General features: G+C 35.3%; 1 protein-coding gene across 2 annotated transcripts in view; it reads left to right on the top strand.

The window, feature by feature from the left end:
• The window catches only part of LOC129225680 (uncharacterized), a 75,524-nt gene that overhangs the window by 31,034 nt on the left and 21,742 nt on the right, over positions 1-22,748 (top strand). For both annotated transcript variants that reach the window (XM_054860156.1, XM_054860154.1), the window contains exon 2: positions 10,663-10,820. In XM_054860156.1, the coding sequence (XP_054716131.1) occupies positions 10,664-10,820 (157 nt within the window). In that variant the 5' untranslated portion in view covers position 10,663. The remainder of the gene's footprint in view (positions 1-10,662; positions 10,821-22,748) is intronic.

Here is a 22,748-nt window from a genome sequence, read left to right as displayed (position 1 = left end):
AGGCACGTTTCTTATTTCAATAGTTATGACCTTAAATATAAAAAAGAAACAAACGAAATGACCATCGTAGGTGGATGATGTCAGAATAACGTATTATTATTGACAATCAAAAAATAAGCAAGTCTTCGACTAGTCACAAGTTACAGAACTTTTTTACTTCCTTTTACAAAAAAGGAAGTATTGTATTCGCGAAAAAATTTTCACTCAAAAATCGGCCTTAATTTCCATTTTTCTCATCCCCGAATGAATGTTGAGTTTTTTTTTCGACCCGACCACACGTGGATATATGCCTAGAAACGTACAGACACCAGAAATATCCATTTTGACGACCCCCGAGTTAATTACAACAAATTTTCTCGTGACGTCCGTATGTACGTATGTATGTGCGTATGTGTGTATGTGTGCATGTATCTCGCATAACTCAAAAACGGGATGTCCTAGAAAGTTGAAATTTGGTACGTGGACTCCTAGTGAGGTCTAGTTGTGCACCTTCAATTTTGGTTGCATTCGGATGTTCCTAAGGGGGTCTTTTGCCCCTTTTTGGGGGGAAATCATTGTTAATTTCGATGTAAACTCAAGTTGTGTTAAAATTTGTCGGACACTTGGTGATATATCACCAATCTTTTGGTCGCCAAGTTTTGTCGCCAACTTGGCGACAAATTTGGAGATTTTTAAAAAATTTTTTTTTTAATTTTGTTTCAGTTTGGCCACTATTGGTGATATTTAGAGAGTAAATAATTGAATCACATTAAAATTGCCAATAATGGGGAAATGACATTAAATTGGAGTAAAAGGAAGTCATGTGATGCACACATCAGCTCGTTTTTTTAGAAATGTATCATTTTTTTAGTTTTTAAGCCTGGTTGCGCCATGCCGCTTGACTGCTGCTTTGCTGGGACTGATTAAAACTCGGTGGTGTTCATGTAAACACGACATACGTATGCATCGCCGCATACACACCATGGGGGGGGGAGCATACGAAGGTCTACCCGCTTTGGATGACCTACCCACTTTGGGCCACCTTCCCCTACTCTATGCACACATATTTATGGTTTTAAACTCTTGTTAAACGCTCTATTTCCTCCCAAAAAGTGATATTGACTGCGAGTTTAAAGCGGTTGATGCAAATCACAAAACGCTGCATTTCATATCTCGGTGAATATTTTTCGTACTAATGTCAAACATTTTGCGTTGGAATTATTTTTCAATGGAGATCCTAAAGATAAGTTAGGGGACCTAGGACCCGTATAAAAAGTTAGGTTTTCTATTTTTTCAATATTTTTTTTTTCCTTTCAAACTTTTAATATCTTAATTCTGCATCTCAATAAACACTAAAATTAATAAACGCTAACATTAATAAATACTAACATTTTACTTTTTTTCAGCGTTAATTCCTGTTACTTAGAAGCTTAATTAACAGCAATAATAATTATGCTAAATTAAATTTCATGCTTAAAAAGAAATTACATGTGACGGCTGAAAACCATCACGGAATAAACGATGTGGTCAAAATCGAAACTTTCTTGAATATTCTCACCAAATTCATTATTAGAGTATAAATTGCCTGCTTTAATTATCATGTGTTCAATGATAACTTTGAAGAGTTCTAAATGTCTTTCTGCAAAGTTTCACTAATTCTCGAATAAACAAAACTATTTTTTATCTGAAGTGGAAGCTGTTCAATTTTTTCCGTGCTAAAGTACCTTTTAAAATTTTAATAGCACTTGAAAAGAATACGGTGGACAAAAATTTGTATAAAAAGGTAAAAGTTAAAAGAGAACCGTCAAAAAAGGTATTTCTATAAAAAATACCTCTAAGTTTGAAAGCCTTTAACTATTTTCTATTCAAGCATAAGATGTTGAAAGGATAAGAGCGTTCTTTTGAAAAAGATTTAGAACGTGCTTTTCCCGCCGTCAAGTTGAGACAGGTCTAAAGTGGATTTTCTTCGACAAATTTATGTTTGAGTAAAGCTGTCATTGATAGTTTTGTAAAATATCTCTTAACAGGCAGAAAAAAGAAAGAAAAATTTAGTGAAATAAAAAAAAAATAATAACATTAAGTTGGATAACAGTTGCCGAAAAAGTTTTTATCTTATCAGGGAACTACACGAGTAGCGTAATAATTTAAAATATATAAATACATAAATATGTAATAATCGAAAGAACATAGTAAAAATGATTCTAGATGCAAAAATTTTTTGCCCTGGTCCCCCTGTTATCGAAATATAAGGTCTTAAAGTCGGGCGGAATTTAAGAGCAGTCGCCAAATTTAAACACTTGGCGTAAAAGGTACCGTTAGAATAAAGCGTGGTTAGTCTAAAGCTTCATCATTATACTGCCGTGCTAAGCGCAAAAGTCTTATCTACAGTTGAGTTCAAAATAAGAAATTGCCATTCACAGTTTTGTGCCTCCATGTATTTGATTCAGATGCAACGTTTTTCAGAATGGTTTTAAAAATATTTCCTATTATAACCATAAAATATTTTATTTAGGTGAAATATGTGACGAAGAACCACCTTGTGACCGCAACTGAATTTTGATGAAAAGTGCAGATACGTCTTTTGTACTTAGCGCGACAGTGTAGTTCAGCCGCAGTACTGTTTATATTATACAAACTATACAAACTATAGGCTTTCGGGCATTTGGTTCTCGAAGCTCTTTACTTATTCCGTACGAACGCATTAGTCAAAAGAATATTCTAAAAAAAGAATATGATTTCATCACCTTTCAAAAAAAGAATATGATTTCATCACCTTTCAAAAAAAGAATATGATTTCATCACCTTTCAAAAAAAGAATATGATTTCATCACCTTTCAAAAAAAAATATGATTTCATCACCTTTCAAAAAAAGAATGATTTCATCACCTTTCAAAAAAAGAATATGATTTCATCACCTTTCAAAAAAAGAATATGATTTCATCACCTTTCAAAAAAAGAATATGATTTCATCACCTTTCAAAAAAAGAATATGATTTCATCACCTTTCAAAAATAGAATATGACTTTCATCACCTTGAAATGAGACAAAACGTTATGAGATTTTTCAAAAAAAAAAAAAAAAAATCACACCTTGTCTATAGTAGGGTTTCCAATCCCGCGCCGAATTCAGTCCCGCAAGGATTTTGGGATTGTAAGGAGCCAATCCCGCGGGATCCCGCGAGATTGACTTTATTCTCCTAAAAATCAAATTTTTATGTCAAATAGAAAAGTTGTGCTTTTTAGGAAGGACTGCATTTTTTTTCTTGAATAAATAGTCTTTTTGAATTCCGTACAGCAATTGTAAAGTACTACATACAAAGTCAGATCCTAATTAGCAATTATGTTTGGTAAGCAAAAGTGTGACGCGTTTGGGATGGTCAAGGATTTTTGCTCTAAAAATAATGCCCTAGATGAAAACATGTGCTGTCGCTCCACTGCAATTGGTTTTACCAAAATTAAATAATTGTGAACATTTAGAAAAAGATCCGCATTACCTTTATCACCTTCCGAAATAGATTTTTCTTTTCTTACACTGAGTTATTGCTTTAGAACTGCAAATTTAGAACAAAAACTATATCTGTTGGATATGTGTTTTGCTGTATCCAATTTAACTTGCATTGATACCCTTGTTGCTTCATTAACGTTAGTCATTATATCAGTGAATTTGATTCATTACAGCAGGGCTGTTCAACTGGCGGCCCGCGGGTCGCATGCGGCCCGACAACACATATTATACGGCCCACCAACTTCTTATTCAGCATATTTCTTTTTTTCGACATTTTATGATATCAAGAAGCATCCGAGATTACCATTCTTGGTCAAGCCGGGGTTCCCGAAATTTCCTCTTGATCGCTCTTTTACTCCTTTTATTATTGGGAGAAAAAGATACAGGACATCTACAGGTCAAGGTCAAGCAGTCCTACCCTGCACGCTGGTTTTCAAACAAATTCCTAGAAATAGTATTGCCTCGCGTTGGCGGGGGGAATAAGGGAGGGAAGAGAGAAACATTTCAGATAAGCAAAATCTGCCTGCAATAAGTTAAAAATAAGGAACCCCCCCCCCCCCCATTGATTCTAAGGCCTTTGTTGATTCGAAAAAGAAATTGAGAGCTTGCTCTCGTCAACTCTCCACTCTTTTCCGTTGATATTGATCTGACTGATTTTACCATTAAAATGTAAGCAAATTGTTTTATAATCCTTCTGTTTCATTGTTTTATAATTCATAATTCAACTATTAATTGTAATAGTAAGTTAATTATGTTAATTAATAAAATTACATAATTAATTAATTGTTAATAGTATAAGAGGTGAGAGGTTATTGTTAAACTTTTTCAAACTGCGGTCCGGCAGGTGATCAGTGACCGGAATTCTGGCCCGTGGGCTCTTTGCAGTTGAACAGCCCTGCATTACAACAAGGGGTAAATATTGCTTGATTTCACCATTTCACCAAGTCGCACAGGCTCAGTGAAAGTGTTTGGATAGCTTCGCTAATTTTACCCCTCACTTTAAAGAGGAATTCAAAAACATGAGAATCTTAACTTACTGCACCGTCATGGTCATCCTGCGTTTCATACAAGTTTCTGTTGCCCCTTTTAAAGTCGTGCCGAATGTGTAAATAATGTCAAATCTTTCATTGTTTTCTCCTTTGGAGTGCAATTTTTGTTACTTAAAGGTGAGTGCATTACTAAAGCTTACAGAAGTGCTCTTACATTGCCTTCAGGCAGGTTTTGGAATATGTAATAACTTTCTCTATTTTTTCTATAAGGTAATTTAATGGATTTTAAATTTCAGTGATAGTTTTCGAAAATACTTAAAAGTTTTACCCAATTGCTGAACACATGAAAACTGAAACCTCGTATGAGAATACCATTTCATTCTCAGAAAAATATACTCTATTTGTATTTTATTCTTAAATGGTAAATCCATCGTTGGTAGGGATTGCAATACGAAACCAAAAATTCAATACCGGTATATGGTATTTTTAAAGCATGATACCGGAATACCGGATTAATACCGGCATTTGAAAATTTTCAAAAAATTCTTGGAAACATATTGCTTTGCTGCCACATTTCATAATTTTTTCAAAAATTGCATTATTTATGAAAACGTATTGTGAACAATTATAAAACGAAGGAACAAATGTCATAATAAACGAGCTGATGTGTGCATCACATGACTTCCTTTTACTCAAATTCAATGTCATTTTTTCATTATTGGCAGTTTTAATATGATTCAATAGTTTACTCTCTAAATATCACCAACAGTGGCCAAATTGAAACCAGTTTTAAAAAAATAATAATAAAAAAAATCGCCAGATTTGTCGCAAAGTTGGCGACAAAACTAGGCGACCAAAAGATTGGCGATATATCGCCAAGTGTCCGCCAACTTATAACACCACTTAAGCTTACATCGAAATTAACAATGATTTCCCCCCATAAAGGTGCAAAAAATCCCCTTTGGAGGATACGAATGCAACCAAAAAGAAAGGTGCACAACTAGACCGCACAAGGAGTCCACGTACCAAATTTCAACGTTCTAGGACATTCCGTTATTGAGTTATGTGACACACATACGCACTTACATACGTACATACAGACGTCACGGGAAAATTCGTTGTAATTAACTCGGGGATCGTCAAAATGAATATTTCGGGTGTCTGTACGTTCCTAGGCCACGTGTGGTCGAGTTGAAAAAAATGCTCAACATTCATTTGGGGGTGAGCAAAATGGAAATTAAGGCCGATTTTTGGGTGAAATTTTTTTTCGCGAATAGAATACTTCCTTTTTTGTAAAAGGAAGTAAAAACCAATAACAGCAAAAAACATAATGCATCTATTGAATTGTCTCAAAGCCTGGAAATGATTTTAGTGCTCAACTTTCCTACAGTTGAAAATACTCTTTCTGAATTCACGCAGGTCGGTAGCACTGTCAACAATGCGCGATACTCCTCCTCTAATTGTCTAGAAGTCCTTCATCTTCAAATAATTCAATCTCTTGCGTGTTATTTGTGGATAAATTCTTTTATGTGCTTGTGGGTATGTTTCTTTTGGATTTTGTGTATTATTATTATTATTATTTATATTCATTGCTAGTTGTAATTTCTTTTGGAGAGACGATACTTTTCCAATATTAACATTATTTTCTCTTGGTGACAAAAAAATATACCATTTGCTAGCTAAAAAAAATTTTTTTTTTCAAAATTTAGAGTTCGAGACAAATAATGGCATTTGATGGTTGGAATAATTGTTCACGGGACAAATTTTTCAAAATTACACTCGAAATTAACTCTCAAGACAGGGGTGTGATCAAGGGGAAGCGATCAGGGAAATGGAAAAAATAAAAACCTGGCGCACAAAAGCGCAAGAAAATGAGATTCACCTCGCCATCTAGTTTTGACAATATTATTTTGTAATCTTTCCGCTACTTTTGTTTAATGACATTCTATTAGTTCGTGCTTTTGAAGCCAAATTTTTACATCAATAGATTGATTTTGATTCTGTATCATGGAAAAAGAAATATGCTTTTTAAAACATATAAGTATGTAGATATTTAATAAGTTAAATTAAAAATTCTTTAATTGAAACGATTTATTATTATCGGCTGATACCGAAATACCGAAATTTTACCTCAACAGATACCGGTATTACGAAATTGCAAAATTGCTCGAAGTACCGGTAATCGGCATACCAGTATACCGTTATTGCAATCACTATTCGTTGGTCATGCAGTGAAACCTGAGTAAGTTGACCAATTGCGGTGCACTACTTTAGTGGTTAACTTAAACAGGTGGTCAACTTACAGAGGTTGATTTATATGGTAGTGGCTAAGTCCGTGCCTGATGAAAGCGGTCAACTTAGACAGGTGGTTAACTTTCAAGGGTGGTCAACTTCACAGGTTTTACTATATGGAGGTTTTTCTTGCTCTTCTTGCAGATATACGAGAAAGAAGATTCAAACTTCAGATAATACTTGTGAAAATAGTCGTATGAACGGCAAAAGCTGGAAAACGCTTGAATGGAAAAAAAATGCGGGATTGGGAATACCGCGGGATTGAGAGCAAAATCCCGCAAGATCCATCCCGCTAAACATCCTGCGGGATTTAGGATTGGGATTGAAAACCCTAGTCTATAGCCGACACACGCTAGTTACACCTTAAACTTTTTTTTTATAACCATTACTTCAATAACAGATAGTATTTTCATCAGATGGTAGCACGCATTGCGCGAAGTGATAGAGATTGGTTTGACTCGTCTGAACGGTTTTGTCTCACTTTCTCCTAAAAATTGTGGTGGTCTGTCAAGTATAACAATAAACGTTAATGCTGCCGTGGGCAGGTAAATGTCATGCAGAAATGAGTTTTCGAGATACATTTAAAGAAATGTGTGTTGATTCAATACTAACGTAGGGAAATATTGGAGTTAGACTTTTTTTTCAGCGGAAACCAAATAAGCAAGCTTATACAACAAAACTAAGGTACAATGGATGACAAAAATGCAAATTAATGGTTTTATTTGGTCGAAGTCAGAAAAGAATTTCAACTCTGAATAATCTTTTTTGTAATCGGATACATGACAGCCAATAAGAAAGAACGGGGACATAGTTTGAGTATACTTAAAATACACCGCCAGCTCAGTTATTCCATCCGAGGACTGCAGTTTCGTGCTTTTTAGCACTCATCAGTCCGGAATAGGAATTACCTGAGCTGGACGCGAAAAACGTCTTGAGGGAGCCAAGAGAGCCAAACAAACTGGTAGCTAATGTAGAATTAGCACACCAGATGAGTGACCGCAGCAATGGTGCGGTTCAACTCAAAGATTGATGGCAAAGCATGGTATTTTGTAGTAAGTTAACACCCTAAGCCAGGGCTAAGGCAGAAATACGTAAAATACACCGCCCGCTCAGTTATTCCCAGATGAGTATTTGAGTATGTTGAACCAATGACGTGACGAACAGACGATTTCGTCCGAAAAGTTTCGTTGCTGGTGTGAAAGCAGCATAGAATTTAAATTGGTGGACGGAGTTTAAAATTTTTAATTTTAACGAACTCATGCATTATTTTACAAATCAACGTGACTCTTTTACTTTAAACTGCTTAGTTTCCTATTTGCCTTTGAAAACAGACACTGCAATTGATTTACGAATTAACACGTCTTTTGTACATAAGTCCTAATGTAACAAATTATTTTAAGTAAACTATTTTGACAGATTAATTACTTAAAGAAAATGTTAAAAAAATCCTGGAAGTCTCAAATTTCAAGTGAAAAACAGCAAAAAATTTGAAGCACAAGAATTTAAGTATTCTTTGCATAAAATCCTCGCTACAGTTAGAAAGACATTCTTTTTTATACTAAACGCAAGAAATAGTTGAACAGCTTCTTAAGTTTGCAAAATCTTCGTTTAATTAAAATCTTGTCATTTTTTTTCCCTTTCTTTCTACACTTTCAACTTTTTATGTAAAACAAAAGAGCAAAACAGTCTTGGATACTTTAATTAAAATCTAGTTAATGTTTTTATTCATCGTTCTTCCAAAAAAATTGAAAAAAAGTACAAAATCAAATTAATTAAATATCTACGTCAACAACAAATACTTTTGCAATGAAAGAGGCGGAAAAGTTTAGTTAATCATGACATTTATTTTCCCTTTTTTAAAAACAGGCGACAAACTCATTAAAAATGGCAGTTTTCAAAGTCGTTGTTTTTACTTCTCCTCATAAAATATTCAATATGTTAAATTGGGAAAATGCCACAAATTCGATTTCTTTTATCTTTTCTTCATAAGTGCTTACTGTAAATCAAGATTGCTTTCATCATTTTTTCACTGTTATATATCAAAAAGAAAGCGCAATATCGTCCGTTCGTTTGTTTCTAAAGTGACTTTTCCAGTTACCAATTTTATTCCAAACCATCAAAATTACTTAAAAAAAATGTATTTATCATTTTTTAATTTACTTAGTGGTCATTTAAAAAAACGAAATTTACGTATTGTAGGTACGTATTGTACATATTGTAACTAATGTAATTATTGTATTGTACATATTGTACAGTAAAAATCGTCAGAGCCAGATTGACGTAAGTTCGAAAATTGTGATTTTCCGTTTATTGTATGTAGAAGCCTATTCCGCATCCAAGCCAATGGGGTTGTTTCCTTCAGTCAAAAGTAGTACTTTTTGTCACTGAAATTGATGGAATAAGCAAAAAAAAAAAAAAGAAATAGACCCAGAAAATACTTTTATTTTCCCAACAGTTATTTTTTAATTAATTTTTTAAAATGTTCGATTTTTGAAGCAAGGCGTGTTCTTGATGACGTCACAAATGATGCACTTTGGCGCATATTTCTACCGCGATTCTACGTCATGATAATCAAGAAGCGAATTAAAATTGCGCTCTACGCTTGCTATCAACCATATCGTTGCCAATACATGTGGGTAAAGATGCGAATTTAATATTTTGCTCTGTGAATGGCAACACAGAATGGCAATTCATCATTTGTGATGTCATCGGACAGAAGCATAAACATTGAAAGGGCGCCGATTTAAGTTTTTTTTTTTTTATATTAAACTTAAGCAAATATTTTAAAAATGGTCTGATCCTATGTTTTTAAGCATGCTCTTTCAGAAAAGAATACTTTTAAAATTTTGAAAACGACCCCATTCTTTAAAAAGAATCCTTTTCATTTTTTTTTTTTTAATCAGGATTAAAAGAGCGCGCGTTCCATCCTTTGCATGCACCAGAAAAAAAAAAAACACCTCTCTCCTGCAAAAGTACAATAAAATGACTACGTCCTTCTGGCTATAAGGTTCAGATTTTACTCCAAACTGTCTAGATTTCTCATAAAAATTATTTGTCATTTTTTTTATTTGCTGGTATTTACAGAAAAATACTCTAGAGCTCCAATTATCCAAATACAGTCGAACCCGCCTAATGGAATAGCCATTTTGCTACAAAACATTATTCCAATACTCGGGTATTTCATTAACCGGGATCAAAATAGCACATTAAATTGGTGCATTGAAAATGTATTATATTAAGCGGGATATTCTTTTAATCGATATTCTAATAAGCGGGCTCCACTGTATTCAAAAATTCGGATAATTGAATTTTGTCTGAAAAAAGGGCCGATTTTAATTGATTATGAAATGGTGTGTTATGGAAGGAAAAACAACCATTTTTTAAGAAAAAGAAGTTTTAATGAATCAAATGAAATGCAACACTTTTACTTGTTAAACGTGTTTACAAGTGCTGCACGACAGTAGGCATACATCGTACTTGTCATGAAAGTCACTGCTTGTTGAATATCTCTGTTTAAGTAAACTGTTTGAAAAAGTTTTGCAGAGGGAATAGAGCACGTAGACAGAATCACTATTGCGAATCGCAATTCTAAAAGCGATTCGGAAAATAGGAGTTCGGATAATTGGAGTTCTAGTGTAATAAATTTATGTAATAAAGTTCGTTCTAATTTCTTTTAAGTTTCTTTGGACTTAACAAATTTCACTCGAAAAAAAAATGCAATATCTTATTAAAATACATGCTTTCATAATAAGAAAGAGAAGAAAGACTGCAATCATCATTGTGTTTGTGCAGTTTGAAGTTGGTTATTTACATCGTTTTAATGATGGCGTTTCTTAAATACAAAGTCATTGTTCTCTCCATAATTTAAATCGATTCTTAGAGAGTTTTCTTTTTCTAGAATGGCAGCCATGCGATTAGGTCTTTTGGTTTTATTAATTGCAGCAACCGTTTCCAGCTTCACCATAGCGAATGCTGAAGATTCTTCAAAAAGTGAAGAGCACTCCAACAAAGACACTTCCGTCAGTACAGATGACAGCAGTCAAGAGGACAGTAAAGGCATGTATTAATAAATGTTTTTATTTATTTATTTATTTATTTATTTATTTATTTATTTATTGAGCAATCATGATTGCTTATTGCTTTCATTTGACTGTTTTTGGCGTCCTATCATTTTATTTTTCCGACAGCACCCTCTGCAGCATCGCCGTCGACCAGCCGCCTCACTATGCTGCTCCTCTAGCGAAAACCGTATCCATGTTGCATCAATATCCTACACTTACACGCATACATACACGCACGTACACAAACACATACACATACATACGCCTACACACACATACCCACACACACACACATACAGACAGCTACACATACACACATACACATACACACGCATACATACAGACAGCTGCACATACACACCTACACACAATCATGCCTGCACACAGACGCAAACACATATGCCTACGCACACATACACATTCCCCCCACACAAACACTCATGCACACAACTGCGCACACACTCATACCTGCACACAGACATAAACACACATGAAATACACCGCCAGCTCAGTCATTTCCAAGCGAGGACTGCAGTTTCGTGCTTATTAGCACTCATCAGCCCGGCATAGGAAAGTGACTGAGCTGGAGATGGAAAACCTCTTAAGGAAGCCAAGAGTGCCAAACAAACTGGTAGCTAATATAGAATTAGCGCAGACCAGACGAGTGACCGAAACAATGGTTCGGTTCAACTCGAATATTGAAAGGCAAGGCATGGTATATTCAGTAAATTACCGCCCAATAGCCAGGGCTAAAGCAGAAATACATGAAATACACCGCCAGCTCAGTCATTTCCAGACAAGGACTGCAGTTTCGTGCTTATTAGCACTCAACAGCCCGGCAATGACTGAGCTGGCGGTGTATTTCATGTATTTCTGCTTTAGCCCTGGCTATTGGGCGGTAATTTACTGAATATAAACACACATGCCTACACACACGTACACATACCCCCACACACACACATACACACGCCTACATACACACACACTCGTTCTAAGAAGTGAAAATTAATTTTTTTTTTTTTTTTTTGAAGCTGTGAACACAGCCAGCAAGGATCGTTGCTGATTTGACTAAAACTATAAGACTAGATTGGATTACTATCCCACATGATGGCAACGCACGACACAATGCAATCACTAGTACGAATATGCACACATTTGTACTAGTGATGCGCCGGATCGTTAAAAAAGTAGATCCGCGGATCCGGATCCGGATACGGATCATTAGTGTCAAGATCCACGGATACAGATCCGGATCTCTCTTTTTTTACCCAGTTCAATTATCCAAGTGTTTAATTTGTTACGGAAGGTATTTCCGTCAGAATAATAACACTGCTTCTTCAAGAAATGTCATCTGCGGCGAAAATATAATCAAGACTATGATTTACTCTTTAAAGAAATCTCCGTTAAAATTGAGGGAGAGTTGGAAGGAACGGGTCAATGCTGCATTAATGCTTATATAGAATGCGATAAATTATTTCTAGCTTTCTCGGTAGATGTAGGATACAGGAGCAAGAATGCAAAGCTGCTACTGGACAGGCTAGAAATATTTTTCGCATTTTATTTCAGCATAGTCCAGTCATTATAGTAAGTTCACCTCGGAATTCGAGATACCCAGCTGTAAGTCTGTAAATACTTGTATATTGAAACCCTAAAAGTTGTCTCAAAACCTACATATGGTAGGGTGTACGCAACTATTAAATTTCAAGGTCAAAGGTCACGAAAATCAGTTTTTTGCCCTTTTTTTGTAAATATCTTATTTTCTATGGGTTTTTTGCTATTTGTATTTATCATCAATATTGTAGAATACAAAATTCTCAACAAATTTTGTTCAAAAAAATTTTTTATACGGTGAACCGTTTTCGAGATAGAGGGCGGAGAGCGCGTGGTCACAGAATCACTTCAGGTCAACCGGTGCCTCCGGTCGAAAACGCGCCATATTTAGTTGATGAACTATCAATGATTATAAATATTTGTCAATTTTTATTAACTATTATATTATATTTTATCATTTTTTTCCTAACCTATCCACTTTTTATTCAGTATTAATTTACTTAACAACACTTACCTGCCCATGTAATTGCAGAATTGTTAATGAAAATATAGGAATTATATTTGAATTTTAACCTAATTAATATTAATAACTTCTTACATGATGAAAAAAAAAACAAATAAATTATGAATTAATCTTTTTATTAAAAAATATCATTCAATACATTTATTTTTATTGAAAGTGAAAAAATGGAATAAAGTTTATAAAAACTACAATTTGTAATTTTAATCATCTTCTTCCTCTTCATCGTCGTCTTCCGGCTGCTGGTAAATTTCAAACTGGTCTTCATTATCGTCTTCAACGACATTTGTCTCAAGTTCTTCCATGATTTCGGAGTCAAAGGTTCCATCTTCGTTAATGTCGCTCTGATATGGTAGAGCATTGAGACAAGCTTGCCCATTACATTGGCCACAAGCTAAAGAGCATTGCAAGCCCGCTATCCTGCATTCGCTTCGCGAACCACAACCACTCTTGCTGTTGCAGAAAATTGTATTTAGCAAATCTTCTGGAGCAGGTGGTGAAATTGTCATGATAGGCTCCAGAAAATATTTCGCATTGCCCAACCCCATACCTGGGGCTCCAAATCATGCCCTAACCAAGTTTGAACTTGATAATATACACGTTTGAAATGTTGATGAGCAGCTGCACTTGTTGGTGAAATATTTGAAAGCTGCACAGGTTTATTAAGTTTTGTAGACTTTACGTAATGCATATAACGAAGATGATCGAGACTTTTCACATATTTCGGAGCATTATAGACTGCCAATAAAGTTTGAGTTCCATTCTCTAATAATCTCTGGGCCGAACAATTTTCTTCCTCAAATGCTGCAGCTAGTTCATCCAAATTTGTCAGTTTCTCAAAAACTTTTTTAAATGATTTTTTTCCCTTTTTAGAAAGCGCAATAAGAACATCCGCATCATCTCTGACTTGTTTAGCAGTAATATTTGCAGCTTGTAATTTTTCAATTAACATATTAATGAGCATATCTTTGTTATTTCCATTTGATAAGAATTTTTCTTGAGTAACTGGGACAACCATTGTTTCATCGAAACAGACAAATATTTATAATCATTGATTTATTGATAGTTCATCAACTATATATGGCGCGTTTTCGACCCCAGGCACTGGTAGACCTGAAGTGATCCTGTGACCGCGCGCTCTCCGCCCTCTATCTCGAAAACGGTTCACCGTATAAAAAAATTTTTAAACAAAATTTGTAGAGAATTTTGTATTCTACAATATTGATAATAAATACAAATAGTAAAAAACCCATAGGAAATGAGATATTTACAAAAAAAGCGCAAAAAAAAACGATTTTTGTGACCTTTCACCTTGAAATTTAATAGTTGCGTACACCCTACCATATGTAGGTTTTGAGGCAACTTTTAGGGTGTCAATATACCAGTTTAAGATCCGTCAAAAAAGCAGCGGATACGGATACGGATACAGATCTTTATTTTCCCTCGGATATCCGCGGATACGGATACGGATATCCGGAACATCACTAATTTGTACTAGTAAACTCAAAATCGTGGCAAGTAGGGTGCAGTGAAAAAAATCAAAATCTGACAAACGTTAAGTAATAGTGCAGAAAAGTTGCCTTTTGTAGAGATATTTAGTCATGCAGAAGGATTTCGACAGAAAAAAATATCTTGAGGGGTCGTCCGCGCCTTGAAATTGACCATTATTGCATAAAAACACGAAAAGGTTATAACAATTTCATCAAAACTAAACTTTGATAACTTTGATGTAATATCACTTAAGAGTAGGCTTTTTGTGCAGATTACACACCGCATGTGATCATTTGAATAATGAAATACATTTTAAAGTTTCCACATGCTTTGCATTTGACCAATATAGCCTCAAAACTGACCAACATCGTAAGGCAACCGTACTTTGAGAAAAGTATCAGAAGTCATTATTTGTAAACATGTGCTCTCGTATCAATTAATCTTTATATAGATATCGAAAAAAAAGGTAATAAAAGCATTTCTTACATTGAGAAAGAAAAAGTTAATTTTCCCCTTAGCGCATAACAAAATGGAAAATTTACGTGTGATGAAGAACGTAAGGTAAGTATAAAATTTTGAAAACAAATATGTAGCTTGCAACATCCCACATAAGTCGCACCTTGAAGCAAAAGAAGATGCTAAATGAATATTGATGATTTTTGAGCTCTTCTGAACTGTAGCCACATTTCACACAATAAAGCATAGTTTGACTGGCGAGTCGGACTCGCCAGTCAAACTATGACTTATCTTGACTCCTAACAATATTTGGCCTTTCTAGATTCTAATCTGACTGTAAGAAGTCATCTCTCTTGGTAAGACAAAAAACTGGGGTTGAAGCTTCTTTGTCTAATTTTACGCATCGTCTCATTGTTTTAGTATAATGTGGGGTTTAGTAAATCATACAATTCAGTAGGTACGCCATCAAGTACCATTTCTTTCAAAGTTTTATCCGAAATTCCTATTTTAGGCGAAGGATCCGAGTTTTCCCACTCCCACCTATCAATGAGCTCAAGGTAGTCTCTCAGCATCGAAATTGAAATCTAGAATTATAAATTTTTGTTGTCTAATCGAATTCTTCAACTTTGCCATCGTACTCCGACGGAAACGATGGAGTTCTCAGATGATATTTCGATCATCAACAATACTGTAGTACATTGGTTACTTTGAGAATCTAAAAAATATAACACTGGAGAATGCAGATGATCGTCATCAGAGAACTTGGTTTGCATCGGATTACGAAGACAAATTTGAAAAACTCGACTGGGCATTGAAAATTTACAATTTCAGATTTCAATGCCGAAGCTGAGAAACTACCATTTAAGCCCTGATTTCCTAGGAGCGAATCGTCAATCTTCGACGTGGCTCCTCGCCGTGACGCTGAAATCAAAGTCAAGTGGATTCCGGCGTGGCCATTCATGACGTCGATTTAGCTCGGGCGCGCATGCGCAGAAGAATCAATTTTTCCCCTCGGCGAGTAGCGACGCCGACGATCGACGAGTTCGCTCCTAGGAAACCAAGGCTTAACTCATCGATAAGTGGGAAAACTTAGCTCCACTTTTCCAAAATGGGAATTTCAGGTAAAACTTTGAAAGAAAGGGTACATAATGGCGTACAATTTTATGGTTTTCAAAACCTCACATGTGATACTAAAGCAGTGAGACGATAGGTAAAATTATATAAAGAAGAGCTAGCCATAGTTTGTTTTATAACCAAGAGAGATGGCTTTATTCGAGTCCAGAATTAATAGAATCCAGAAATACGTCACTATATAACACTAAGACCGAAAATTGGCAGGAGTCAAATAGTTCAACTCGCACGCCAAACTATATTTTACAGTACTCAATGTGATTACAGTTTGAGGGCTCAAAAACATTAAAATTTATTTAGCAACTTCTTTTGTTTCAAGGTGTGAATCATGTCGGCTGTTTCAAGCAACATTTACATTTTCAAATTTTTACACTAAACCATTGTGTGTAAAACCTATCAAGCAAATTTTACTTTTTGAGCTAAAGTTGTTGACTAAATGGAGAATTATTTTTTCTTTTTTTTTTTTACTGGATAAGAAATGCTCGTATTACTTATTTTTTCCGTATCTATGTAAGAATTAATTAATATGGAAGCAAATTTTTACAAATAATAATTTATAATACTTTTTCTTTTATGTACGGAGCATCATGATGTTATTCAGTTCTGACGCTATATTCGTCAAATTCAAAGCATGTGTGGAACTTTAAAATACAGTTAATTATTAAAATGATCACATGAGAGACACAAAAAACCTACTCATAGGTGATATTACATCAAATTTATCAAATTTTATTTTTGATGAAATTATTGTAACTTTTTCCAGTTTTTATGCAATAATGATCTACTTCAAGGCGCGGGCGGCCCCTCAAGATACTGTTTTCTGTCAAAATCCTTTTGCACGACTAAATATCATAGACTAATAATAAGAGTAGACCGAGCTATGGCAACCCTTTTGCTGCTCATAAACCAAACCATGTGACTGGTGGATATCCTAGCAACAGCAGGCATTAATCGTAGCAGACGATCAACGCCAGCGAGAAATAAAATAAATAGAATTGATGGAACACGGAAGAATGATCTTTTATGGAGTCCGATTTGTAAATTTGTTATTCTAAGTTGTCAATATTTTGTTAATATAGTGAGTTTTTCGTTTAGATAGTATTGTGCATTTTCTTTAGTCAATTTCAATAACTCTCTAAGCAATAAAAGATGCAAGCGACCAAGAAGAATCGGCAAACGGTAAGATTTTTACCTACAGTTTCAATTTAAGATACCGATTATAGTACGGTGCAAATAGACCGAAAAAGGGCCTAACCCCAACATCCAAAGTAAAAGTTTCCCGTCAACTCCAAATTGTTGTATACTGTCCACATATTGTTTGGTAAAAAGTTACACCGTTATCAGCGTCGGGTTTTGGGGGGAGGGGGGGAAGAAGTTGGTAAATTAGTAGTTTTATCAGTTTTTCCGAAATATTTAGAAAACTATAGTGTTTAGCACGAGAAGTGCAATATACAAAATAATCTACACTAAATTACGAACAAAATGGTCTTAAACATTATTTTGTTAAGTGAACGGTTCCAGAGTTACAATAGGTGAAAAATAGAAATTTTTCGTATTTTTTTAGATTTTTCGGAAAAAAAATTCATTATCACTCGGGAAACTAATTTTTTGTATGAGGAGTGTTTTTTAAAATCAAATTGCGGTTTATGGGGCCGGTGGTATGTTTGTGATTAGCCCTTGAAGGAACGACAACTTCACCACCTACTCAAGGGGCTCTACTTTTAAGGGAAAAGAAGCATTCATGGACCGTGGTTATATAAATCTGCTGCACGGAGAGACCCAAATTTTCTCTAGACAATGCCGCAATAAGAGTAAATATATTATAAACATAGATGATTTTAAATTATAAAAATTCATAACAATTATGATTTATAGTTATATCATTTTTAATAATAATATTTTTATAAGTGCAGCTTTTGAAGTTTTTTCTTTAGAAAATAGGCATATTCGCCTGCATATTGCAACCATATTTTATCAAACTTTTTGACGTTCGTACACTGAGTTCAATACTAATATTTAATAAAAATGTAGAACGTTGAATGCGACATATTGTGATGTAAAGTATTCATCAGGATTCAGTTCTGTTCAAGCATACCACAGTCCTCTTCTAGATCTTCGTCTATGATATTAGTGCACCTGTTATTACTTCCTAGACCTGAGCAATTACTGCACATGCTTGAGCAGTTTAGACCACTACTTCTGCACTCGCAGCTATGGACGCATTCGGCTTTTTAAACGCGCACTATGATGGAAAGTAATTCCTAGGGAGTTACAGAAGGCATTGTTGTAATTGGTCTCAGGTATTCACCAATCTTCTTCCACCCCCACTGGAGGTAAATTCTTTTCTTCATCCAGCTGCTGCTGAACCTGGTGGTATATGAATGCTGCCTGGTAACTGTAGAAGTGAGGGTGAGCCAACTTGAACAATGAATGGGCTGCGTTGCAATAGCCTGCAAGTTACACTGGTAGCGAAAACTATCTAGATCTTCAGTATTCTTTGCTCCAAACATCGCAAGAAAGAAATACTTTCCTGTGTCAGCCACCGCACTGGGGTCAGCTTTGGAATCGTTAAGGACTTAAAAAGCTTCGTACGAAGAGCGTTGTTGGCTTACACTTTCCTATACGGTGAAATGTTTCCCTTCTTGTAGAAAGATGGTACATTGTCACATCCTGTGAAGGCGTATATTGCAAAGAGTACACCCTTGATGTCTCCAATGCTTCGCTGAATGTCCGAAACAGTGCATCCTACCTTTTCCTCCTGATTGCCTTTCTTTGGTACCACCATTTTCAGTTTGTTTTCTGATGGTGTGTGAACATTCAACAGGACTACTAAGTTTGTGTGCGAGTGAGCTACTAAGTAAGTTGTGCGAAGCTTGTGTGATCACCGATCACACAAGCTTCAACTCCATTCTTAGCTTTATCAATCGCTGTTAAAACTATAAATAAGTCATCGTCACCCGATGCTTGGTGAACTGTGCAACCGCCTCTTTGAAAGTACATTGTCAGGAGAGAAATTAGGCCCATTTTGTTCTTAGTGTTAGCTAGAAATTCACGTTGGTTGATAGTTACATCGATTGAGTCTTCAACTTTGACTTCAATGTTAGTCGTAGAACGTGATCTACATAATTGTTCTTCATCTTTTGTGGTTCCTTGCTCGTATTCATCAAAAACAAGTTGCTGGCCTATAATGAGCAATTACGTAATTTATGTATTGCTCGCAAATCTGTCTGAAGGTAGCTGGGAAACGTCAGAAAACACGATGAAGAAGGTGATCTTCATTAATGATATAGGACGCTTTTTCTAAATAAGGGGTGATCGATCATTCATTTGAATCTGGAACCACAACAGACACCATTGGAGATTTGCTCCCCTTCCTTATCAAGCCAGATTCGTCGAACAAGGGTGGATGATATGCACGTAATTCGAATTAAAATAGTCAAGCCCGTTTATTAGAATATCGGTTAAAAGAATATCCCGCTTAATATAATACATTTTCAATGTACCAAACCAATGTAATGCGTTATTTTTATCCTGGTTTTTGGAATATCCCGCTTATTAGAATCTTTTTTCGTGGCAAAATGGCTATTCACTTAAGCGGGTTCGACAGTATTTCTTAAAGTCTCTCATATTTTCTTACAGTGCACACCATCCGATGTGAGAGAGTATTAGGCAGGGGTGCACGTGGACTCAAGTAAAATTTTTTGAAGGCAGTGTGAAATTTCCTGAAACTATGAAGCTAGACCCTTCTCCCTCCCCAGTAAAAACTCTTCAAATATGCATACAAAAATCATTTAAATCATTAATGAAAATTATTTTTAAAGTTTATTTATTTTTTTATTTTTTGAAATAATTTTTCAGTTTTAGAATGTGTTGTCAACCCATAAGTTTTGGAAATTTCTGAAGTTTCGGATCACAAACACCCCTGGTATTAGTGTTCACACATACAGTGGTGTTGGTAATTATTATAGACTTGGTAATAGAGGCTAGAGACTGAACAGCTAACTTTCTTTTCAAGAGTATCTCTGAATGTTTTGTTCTCAATCTTTTTTTGAAGCTAGTAGTCTAACTTCAAGTGCTTTATCACAGTTCACGCAAATTGCAGAAAACCGGTTCTCGTTCCCAGTATTTCTACGTTTCTAACCCCATGTGGTGCCTCTTAGTTTCTTTTTGACTAGAATACGATTGTACAACATTACTTTTTAATAAAATTATTTAGTTATTTCTGTTTACGTAGTAGTTAGAATTGCACTTCCCAAAAAATCTTAAAAATGTGAAAATTTTCTACTTTACACCCGCCGTAACTCTGGAATCGTTCACTTAACAAAATAATGTTTAGGACCATTTTGTTCGTAATTTAGTGTAGCTTATTTTGTATATTGCACTTTTCGCGCTAAACACTATAGTTTTCTAAATATTTCGGAAAAACTGATAAAAACTACTAATTTACCAACTTCTTCCCCCCCTCCCCCCAAAACCCGACGCTGAAAACGGTGTAACTTTTTACCAAACAATATGTGGACAGTATACAACAATTTGGAGTTGACAGGAAACTTTTACTTTGGATGTTGAGGTTCATGTCTAATTGCACTGTACTATTAGTACATTTTTGTGTTAACGCAAAACGTTTACGCCATTTCGTTCACGCCAACGCTGACAGCTGCAAATGAAATAAAAGTTACTGAAAACTGATCAAAAACTATTACTAATGTCAAAATAATGCATAACTAAAAGAAAAACAGTTCAATCTCTGCACCTGGAAGTTTTTTTTTAATGAAAATACATTGTCTTAAAATACATGTCGAGTGCCAAACTATAGATAATGCCGCCATCAAGCAACCATGCTGCCAAAGTCTTCGCCAAGCCCTTCCACTAGTCACATGATACATCTATGAACCAATTTTCTTCATCAGCAAGAATGAGAAAGCCCGGTCTACTCTTATTATTAGTCTATGCTAAATATCTCTAAAAAAGGCAAATTTTCCGCACTATTACTTAATGTTTATCAGATTTTGATTTTTTTTTCACTCTACCCTAAAGTACAGTAGTCATTAATGCTGTAAAACTTAACGTACGAAATCTTACCTCGCGGATTCCTGCCAGCTTAAAACTTCGAACCCAATAAATATGTTTCCTGAACTAGACAAATGCGTTCTTTACCAGGGTACCTCATTATTACCACGAATCGAATAATAATGAGGGAAAAAATGAAATAGGTAGCAACCGAAAAAGCATATTGAGACATTCTTCTGACGCATAAATAAATTGCCCTCCTGCCCCTGTTATCGTGTATAAAGTCTTAAAATCTGCCAAAATTTATAGAAATACGCCAAAGTCAAAAAAAAGAAAAAAATCCGCGTTTCGCTCTTTTAACTGTCCCGTTAGAAGCACAATTTCAGAATGAAAAAATACTTTTGAATTTTTTGAGAACAGTTAGCTGAGAAAACGTAACTGAATTTAAGAATTCATGCGAGGAAAAAACTGCACATTCAAAACATCATCGACTACGAAATTGTGAAGTTAAATTTTGAATGAGTGTTAGAGTAGATCTTTAAAAAGAGATAGGGCGGGGGGGGGGGGTGCTCATTATTGACATAAGCTATAAGAGGCACTTCACTTCACTTCACTCTCCGGGGGCCCACTGTACCTATCACTAAGTGATTTAACCAGTTTAGGACCCCCGGAGCTTTATTTTAAACATTCAACATATACATATAACAATGCACACACATACAAACAAACAAGATCACAGACAATTACAGTACATATTGACAAACAGACATAGAAGCACAAAACAATTCGAAAAACCATGCTATAAAACATGATGCTGAGAGGATAGTAGAGTAGTCGATGGGTACATAGCAGGCGAGTTCGCCGTTACAAAAGTACATTTGATTATTACGTCGTGAGTAGTGTTGTATAGTAATACATAATGTACTAAAACTGTGAATGCGTAAGTATATACAAGTTATAAAAGTAATACAGCATAAAACCAATAAATGCCACCGCCGTCCACCACCAAGCAGCATTCAAATGTGATAAGGAGTGATTTCGGATGTGGAATGCTGGTGAAGTTGTCATTTCAGCGCCGTGGCAAACGTGTGTAAAAAGTAAAATGCCCGGAAATGGGCGATCGTGACAGATAATGACATAAATAGTTAGAATTGTACCGAGCTAGCGAATCGCCGTTACAGGCGTACATTTGTTTATGTTGTGGTGGTTAGTGAGAAGAGAAAGGCATATGTATAAGAATTGAAAGGGAAACACAGTGGATGTACGTAACACAGGTGGGTTAGCTAAGGAACCTTTCACACTGCACTGCATCTGGAACATAGTTTGGGGAATTGTTGGGTACAGGGCTGACGACGTCGTCGTTACATACAAACTTATTTTTATATTACGATGATGAATAGGGAGTGGAATTTTAAAAATGAACAGCTTACAAAGTAGTTTAGTAGTAGTAGACACAGACACTATGAATATCGAAGCATAATAAAAGTTACAGATGCTATAATTTGAAACGACTGTAAGTACGAGTATAATAAAGTTACAAGCGGTGTATAAGAGGCACTGCAATCTCTGGGTAATAGTGGCTGAAAGAGAGAAAATCAAGACTGCGCCACTTAAGAAGGAAATGACCTGCCCAATGAGACATCTGCATTGGCTGCGCAAAAATGAAATGTTTTACCTCTTTGGATAACTTCTTAAATCAACGCAACGCTCTATACAACGTTCATGGGAAATATTGGCTAGATGTAAATGCGCCAATTGGCGACG

Source organism: Uloborus diversus, chromosome 7, assembly GCF_026930045.1.
Source record: "Uloborus diversus isolate 005 chromosome 7, Udiv.v.3.1, whole genome shotgun sequence".
Lineage (NCBI taxonomy): Eukaryota > Metazoa > Arthropoda > Arachnida > Araneae > Uloboridae > Uloborus > Uloborus diversus.
This window is presented reverse-complemented; position numbering and strand designations above follow the sequence as displayed.